The 7990-nt window shown below is 40.1% G+C and overlaps 1 protein-coding gene across 1 annotated transcript; it reads right to left on the minus strand.

Annotated features, from left to right (window-relative positions):
* Nucleotides 1-5847: 5847 nt before the first annotated feature.
* Nucleotides 5848-7513, minus strand: LOC110790318 (uncharacterized). Its single transcript, XM_021995100.2, has 2 exons — nt 6124-7513; nt 5848-6035 (listed from the first exon to the last, which is right to left on the minus strand). Exons 1-2 carry the CDS (start codon nt 7511-7513, stop codon nt 5848-5850), a joined length of 1578 nt encoding a protein of 525 aa, XP_021850792.2.
* Nucleotides 7514-7990: the final 477 nt, after the last annotated feature.

The following is a 7990-nucleotide window of genomic DNA, read 5'->3' on the forward strand; positions in this document are numbered from 1 at the left end:
TATTTCTGCACAAAAGGTCAAGGTATACTTAGTTCTTTCCCTAGCTCTTTCATTTCAATTTTTAGCCCCCAATTGCTGTTATGTCTTCCCATTAATGATGCTTTCAGATTTCGATTTTAGATGCCCGTGTCACATGTCTGAGTAGGGTGAGCCTCGGTTAAGTGCCAAGTCCTATTGACAATGTCTGATTTTTTTTTAAAAGGGGATTCGCGAGCATTTGAGTTACCATGAACGGGTGCCCTGAGCTCGAAGGAACGATGGGGCGACGCCGTAGAACACTCCTCTTTATTGCAAGCTTACTGCATTTACTACTTGTTGGCGATTATGACTGTGTCTAGTGGTGAAAGAAGGTCTTTAAGCGAACGACTATGTCTAGTGGTGAAAGAAAGTCTTTAAATGAGTTAGTTCGCTTTAGGGAGGGTCAAGTCGAGTACTTTAGAGGTCATGGACGCTTGCGCTAGCCCCCATTCAATTGAGGCAAAGCGATCTTTTTGAGTCTTGGCTAAGTGCCTAGGAGTGTGAGTGCTCCTTTTGGCAAGGGTACGTGCCCTTATTATTTTTCGATGTGTGCTCATTTTGGCATCTTGATGACTTGGATTCTTCTTCGTGCTTTCAATTTTTCTTTCGACTTGGATTGCAAGTAATTAAATTTCAATAAGGGACTTCTATTTTTATTCTTGTTTTTCTATAGGCTTTAATATTGGTTGGACCGAATCATGGATCGCCTACGTATCCGCCTTAAATAGATTTAATTTGGAATCAGGTCTTGCGTAGTTCTTAGCCTAGAAAATGGTTTCTTAGAATGCTGATTTTAAACAAGTACGTTCTAAGGTGGAACCGTAATGTTTGAAATAGGATGAGATAAGTGAAGTTCATTATTATTTTAATCTGCTGCTTTGCCGTAAGCCAAAATTTTGTTTTATTTTTTAAGTACATGTATTTTCTTTTCATGTGTTTTTTGGTACGTATACCTGAATACGTGCTGTACCCCTCCAAGTGTTCGTTATTTTTCGTGCATGTGCGGATAAAATGACGAGCACTTCTGGACAAAATTTGGCGAGCATAGAGATTCAGCGCCCAGGCTGGGGCGTTAAAGATTTCGGCGCCCAGCTGTGGGCGCTGAAATTATTTCTGGGCGGATCTTTTTTGGTGCGCTAAATGCTTCTTTTTATTTTTAGACGAATTTTTAAAGGCGCTTTGCAAAGTTTGCTTTTTATTATTTATTATTTTTTGTACTTTTCATTGGTCTTCTTTTTTATTCTTTACTCAAGACAGCTTCAAAGATGGGTTGAATGAGTTGGGATAAGTTGTATAGGTATTGGTCAAGCATGAGGATTATATCTGCTAGGGCTCACAATTTGCAGCCTCAATCTAGTGTCACGAGTTTACATCAATCAAGGCCAATGAGTAGCATGAGGACGGCTCAAGGGTATATCAACAGGATGTATCCACACAAGTTATATGGTCATTATGCTAATGGTGGTGTAAGAACAGGTTTGGGCTTTGGAAATAATGGGTATGACGCACATGTCAACGGCCGTGCGTGGTTTGCGGTTGACAACAAGTTCAGGAACAAGAGTCGAGGTAATGGTTTCTTGGTTTATGGCAATGAGAGCATGGATGGGTTGAATGAGCTGAACAGGGACCCCAGAGCGAAGGCGTCTAAGAACATAAGGATTGGAAAGGGTAGACATTGTAGAACTTTATGATTAGGATTGGTTGACTCAATTCTCTTCCTTCGTTTGCTTGGGTAAATTCCGCACTTTGGGAGGTACGGGCTAAGTATTTCAAGGCTCGCTCTTTTCGCTCTCCCTTTTTTCTTTCTATTTTTTCCTTTTTGCATGGGATTTCTCCCCAACATAAATCCTTCAAATTTTTCATTTGGGCTAAAAGGTAGATGGTTGTGGTTTTTGAGTCACGAGGCGAGACTGAGTGAGCCTCGTTTGGTAGGCCTAGAGTGGACCTTTAATTTTAGTAGGCCTAGGGTGGACCTTTAATTTTAGTAGGCCTATGGTGGACCTTTAAATTGTCTTGCTTTGCAAGCGTATTTAGTCGTTTCTTAAAATGTGCAAATAGCGTAGATCCAAAAATGTTGTTTTTACCTTATTGAAATTTAACGAAAGAATTACATCGAAAATAATTTTTTGCTTCTTTTTAGATTCCAGTTTCTGGGATTTAATTGGAAGTTGTGATTTAGACTCAAACTTTCATTAATCTTTCTGATTATAACCCGTGTATGAGTACAAGGAGGTGGCCTAGACTCAAAATAATGACATGGCGTAAGCCTATAATGCTTGACCAAGCGACTTTTAGACTTAGGTTAATTGGACCATAACTTTTGTTGGTTGACACTTTAGATTTTAACCCTTGGGTGTTCATTTGTCATGCGCCATTTTGCTTAATGTTGGCAAGGTACTTAGTCGGGGAGATCGATTTTTCATTTTTGCAAGGCTAGAATCATTAGTGCGGCTTCCCTCTTAGTGTGTATTGCTTTACCCCAATGGTAGCCTTATGGTATGCCGATTTGGGTATTTTCATGGTTGGTCATGTTGCATTCATGGAAAATCTTTTAGTCTGTACTTAGGAGTATTTAAAGGAGCGAGTGGCTCAAGAGGACTATGATAGTCGTGATCCAATGTGATCATAAGCCTTGAGGCCATTAATTTTTGCTAATGGTTTTGACACCTTAGGTTCACTTCGGGGTTGTGCGACTATGGGGGAATGATTTTCAGAATGTGACCGTTTCCATTTTGCAGATACTACCATATATTCTTTTTATTGGTGAGAGAGAGTATTGAGGCCGTAGACTCTTAGCAAGGGATGACAATTACATATGGGTGCTTATTGATTTAAATGTTAGGAAGGGAGACTCAATATGGTTTAACCTTTTAACTTGCAGAACGACACCAAGCATTAGGACCGATTCTATGGATAAGACAACTAAGACTTAGGATTTAGATTGTACTTTGGCATAGCCTAGTCTAGACTCGGATTTACTTATTTTTCATTTGGACATTATTTTTCCTTGAAGACTCTATTCGAACATTATTTTTTTTGAATATTTTGCCCGTGTGACATTCATAAATATTAGCATGTTTGGTTTTGGTGCCGAGCATTGTCGTCGTAGGAGGCCTAACAACGACGCAAAGAGTTATTCTTTTTTATGAGTCGCTTTTAGAATCGAGTGCTTTTCTTACGCCCTTGCAGCAATTTTTACGAAAAGTTTTTTTTTGCTACGTGTTTTTTTATTTTTGCGCGGGCACCGAGGCTGCTGTGCCTGACCAGAAGGCCAAACAGCAACTTCAGCGCCCAGCATCGGGCGTGAGAAATTCTGGCGCCCAGCCAGGGGCGTTGAAAATGCGTCCCTGGCTGGTTCTCGTTTTCTGTTTGCGTCTACTTTTGTTTATGCGACTTCGATTTTCCGTGCTTGCCTAATAACGTCCTTTACGCGTTGTGCAGCGTTTCTGGAATTCGTTACAGGCCATCCCGAGCGTCCCTTATTTTTGTGGCGATCGTTCGAGTTTGCGGAACACGTATTTCGGTATAACTCTTTGGCCAATTGGTTTATGAATGTTTGGCCAATTTTTAAGGTCGTTGGTTTTTCTAGGACAGTTTGTCACACACAATCATATATTTCGCTACACATAACTAACATTCCATCATGAGGCAATAATAATATGTCATGTAGTTTATGATAGGCTTCTATGGGTAGTTATTTGCGCCTGGCTTGGTACCGCTTCTATCGTAGATCCAACACATGCCCCGGTCGAGGTAGTGTCATCAGCAGACGAATTTCGCTCAAGAGGCCAACCCGCAAGTGCAAGCCAAGGGGGCATGCAGGCGAGAGGGACCTAATGAGCGAGCGATTGGGCTTAGGACGGGTGTACTACTAGCGAAAGTGTCGGGTGGACAACATTCGAAGCGTATGCACCCCCCGGTTGGCGATGGGTATCCTTAGTCCCAACTCCCAAGATGAAACACCAAGGGAGCCAAGATGCGTTATGCGGTTCTGTCCGTTGACATTAATATGCTGATTTTCAGGTCGTCCCAACTTGATTGGGAAATAAACGCGGGGTAGGATCGTTTCACCTTTCGGCTATTTTGATTACCTACAAGCACGAGTATTTCCTTCACTATCCCCAGTGGAGTCGCCACTGTGAGGGGGTCGAAAAAGCACGAGGCTAATGCGTGACCTCGTCCCTCGTGGGTGTGACGCTTCTTTTTGTCAAATCAAGTGTAATTGGATTTCCTATGAGTTTACACCAAATTGACTAGTAATATAGGAGTCGCCATTCAGTTTTTAACGACAATGAGAAAAACTGACAAAACCCGGTTATCGTGACATGAGTGCAATTATGTTTGACCACGACGGCCGTAGGTTCCCTTGTGATCCCTGGTGGTGGGGATCGCTCAACGTACACCCGCAGGGTAGAGATTGAGGGTTCGGGGGACTGTAACTACCGAGAGGAGTACTCGCTCTTCGATAACTCCAGAGGCAGGATATCCTTACTAGCTCAGCATAAATAATTGAAGGGACATGCGTTAACTATTAAACTAATCTGAGTCGATTTTAATAATATGCAACATATAGCACTAGATCGAGTGCGATTATCTGATTTAGATTGTTTTGAGGGACCTAGCATGATAATCCAATTTCCCAAAAATAATATATTTATTAAGCGTGATCGAACAATCAGATTTTAGTTAGTTTAACAGTTCATAAAAGGGCAAGGAAAGCAATTAAATCATGGAAAAGGGACACATTACGACGCACCCTTGAGAGGTGCGTCACGGTTCTCAGAAAACTAACCACTTTGAATTTGCTATTTCTCCTTTTATTTAACAAATCTCAAATTATGGGACGGGATACGTTCTGTTCGATTTACGGATCGATTGCGACAGAACGCGTGATCAGTTTTGCAGCGTGAGGCTTAGGCTTAGGGGTTTAGAGTCAATACTCAGAATATAATTGTGTGTTGTGTCCTTTTCACGTCGAACTTAAGGCCCTATTTATAAAAAAGAGTTCGTGGAAAGATAGAATTGCAGAACTCTAATCCACGAGGAATTAGGAAAAAACACGTACCAGGTATTTTCAGCGCCCAGGCCTGGGCGCCGAAGATTTGGGCCCCCAGAGCCAGGCGTTGAAAATAGGGTCTGGGCTGTTTTTCTTAGTCAGATTCGGATTCCTAGAATCTGGAGTATTTGAGATTTAATTGAGTCCTTTAGTGCGTATTAACCTTGTGACGGGATGCGTCTGGGCCCGTTACGAACTCTAGGCTCGTTAGGATTTTAATTAATACGTGACTCTTACTTTCGAATCATATTAGGAATAGGATTCTCTCGCAATTTCTATCTCATTTAGGATTTATGTTGGAGTGCGACACCTAATTCTGACAGGTTTCTATCTTTTATGACTTGCCACTTTTAACAACTACCCATTACGGCAGTTACTATTTTTAGCAGGTTTCCATAATAGCAGGTTTCTATAAATGGCAGGTTTCAGGTGAAATGAAAAGGGGTAATGAGATTCGTTATTTTATAGGAGATGCGTTGTCAAGTGGAGATTTACGTTTTCATCATCGAACCTTCCCTTTCGTGAATGGGGACAAAAGTAAGTGTCTACAAAGGTGACACTTTATTCTCCATGCTTCAAGGGCTTCTCGATCATCCCTACTATCTCTACTCTTATCCATACTAAGAAGTGTTCCTAAAATATTCTCAGACACCTTTTTCTCAATGTGCATAACGTCTAAATTATGCCTTAGAAGATTATGCTCCCAATACACCAAATCAAATAATATGCTTCTCTTGGTACCAAAGACAACTTCATCTTACACATAATTGATATCAGTATGACCTCTTTTTCGGCGGTGCCTTTGAATTTCCATAAACATACTCGACCTTTTCTTGTTGACTCAATATATCAGTGCCGCTAGGACGAGATGGGGCTTCACCCAACTCATTAGTTCCAAACTTCTCACAAAACTTTTCACCCTGACGTCGATATGGGTGATCTGCGGGTCCATTTTCTATAGCTACAATAACAAATCTTGTTCCCAAATCTATCAGAGGGCGTGGAATCCATGCATATAGGACATGCATTGTAACCTTTTGTACTCAAACCAGAGAGCATTGCATAGCCAGGAAAGTCATTAATAGTCCAAAGTAGAGCCGCCCGCAAATTAAATTTCACTCCGTCAAAAGAATCAAAAGCTTCAACCCCTCCCCACAGCGATTTCAACTCATGAACTAATGGTTGCAAATACACGTCAATATCATTTCCAGGACTTGCTTTTCCGGGAATAAGTGTGGACAAAATGAAAGAAGATGGTTTCATACATAGCCATGGTGGAAGATTATAAGGAATCAACACCACTGGCCATGTACTATAAGTAGTGTTCATTAAACGGTAAGGATTAAACCCATCACTCGCAAGACCTAATCGAACACTACGAGGGTCTAATGCAAAATCTCTATGATTCTCATCAAATGCCTTCCACGCTAAGGCATCGGAAGGATGCCTCAAAATCTTCTTATCACCTTCACCCAATCGCTCTGTATCATGCCATCTCATATCTTCTGCTGTTTCTGATGACATGTAGATTCTTTTTAGTCTTGGGATAAGAGGAAAATATCGCATTACCTTAGCTGGCACACCTTTCTTACAAGTATTCATACCTTGATCACTTACATCGTCACCCCTCTTACCCTTGGTTGTTTTCCACCTCGATTTACCACAAACATGACACTTGTCTTTCTCTAAAAATTCACCCCAATACAACATACAATCATTAGGACAAGCATCAATTTTTTCATACCCACGGCCCAAGTCTTTTATCATTTTCTTACTGTAATAATAAGACGAGGGAAAATCAAGTATTTGAGTAAATGCATCTAAAATCAGCTTCAAGAGCATATTGAAAGATTCAATGGACCAGTGATGTATACACTTCAAGTGAAATAAGTGTAGAAGAAAAGATAACTTTGAAAAATTAATACACCCCTCATATAATTTCTCCTCAGAAGCTTGAAGTAGCTTCTTATATGTCGCATCTTCTTCTATTGTAGAATAATCATATTCAACATCTGTATCGTATAACACGGGCTCCTCAGTCCATTCACCATCCTCTCTTGCTTCAAAAGTTGGAAAATTGGGTGGCACATTAACACTAAAAGCTGATCTTAATAGTCCTCCCATATTATCTCGACCTACAAACCCAGTTTGATTACCAAGGGATCCTTCACTTGTACTCCCTCCATCACTACCTAACATACGCTGAACCATATCCCCTTTACCATGAAAGATCCAATTTCTATACGACTTATAAAACCCCTTAAACAAAATATGTCGCTCTACATCATTAACCGGGAACCATTTATCCACCTTACAGTTCTTACATGGACATCTAATTTTTCCTTCGAATAGACCTTGCTTGGCAAACGCAATGAATTGCATACGACCATCGACATATTCAGGGTGGCCAGTGGGTAGATTTATCCAACTTGTATCCATATCTATACGAAAAATAGTATAGTAATAAGATATATAATTAGTAATATGCGTTGTATAATATGAAGTTTTGTAGGTAAACGTTATGATCATTCTTAGAACCTTGATATAGCATATAATTCATTAAATAACTTTATGCTTTCTTTTTTTGGCAATTAACAATGATTTTATTAACAACAAAAGAGACCTTGAAACATCAAGGTTACATTAATCGAGGGCCACCAAAACAAAATCACCTCTAACAGAGGCACCAACCCAAGCTAAGATATTACCAATAATCTAATTAGTGCTTCTACAAGAGACCTTAAACAAGATCTCTTTTACAAAAGCATTTACTGATTTAAAATCCTTCTTAAAAACAACAGAATCCTATATAATAATAAGAATGTCATTAGCTTATGTGAGGTATCCAAATCCACAACGGAGCAATTCTATGCAATCCCGCCAAAACTCAATAAATAATTCAAACAACAATCAATT

The sequence above is a fragment of the Spinacia oleracea genome, chromosome 4 (assembly GCF_020520425.1).
Source record: "Spinacia oleracea cultivar Varoflay chromosome 4, BTI_SOV_V1, whole genome shotgun sequence".
Taxonomy (NCBI): Eukaryota; Viridiplantae; Streptophyta; class Magnoliopsida; order Caryophyllales; family Amaranthaceae; genus Spinacia; species Spinacia oleracea.

Coding starts and splice junctions, on each gene's coding strand:
- LOC110790318 (XM_021995100.2), bottom strand. CDS start 7,513: ATGGATACAAGTTGGATAAATCTACCCACTGGCCACCCTGAATATGTC. Junction 6,036..6,123: donor TGGCTATGCAATGCTCTCTG/GTTTGAGTACAA, acceptor TTGTTATTGTAG/CTATAGAAAATGGACCCGCA.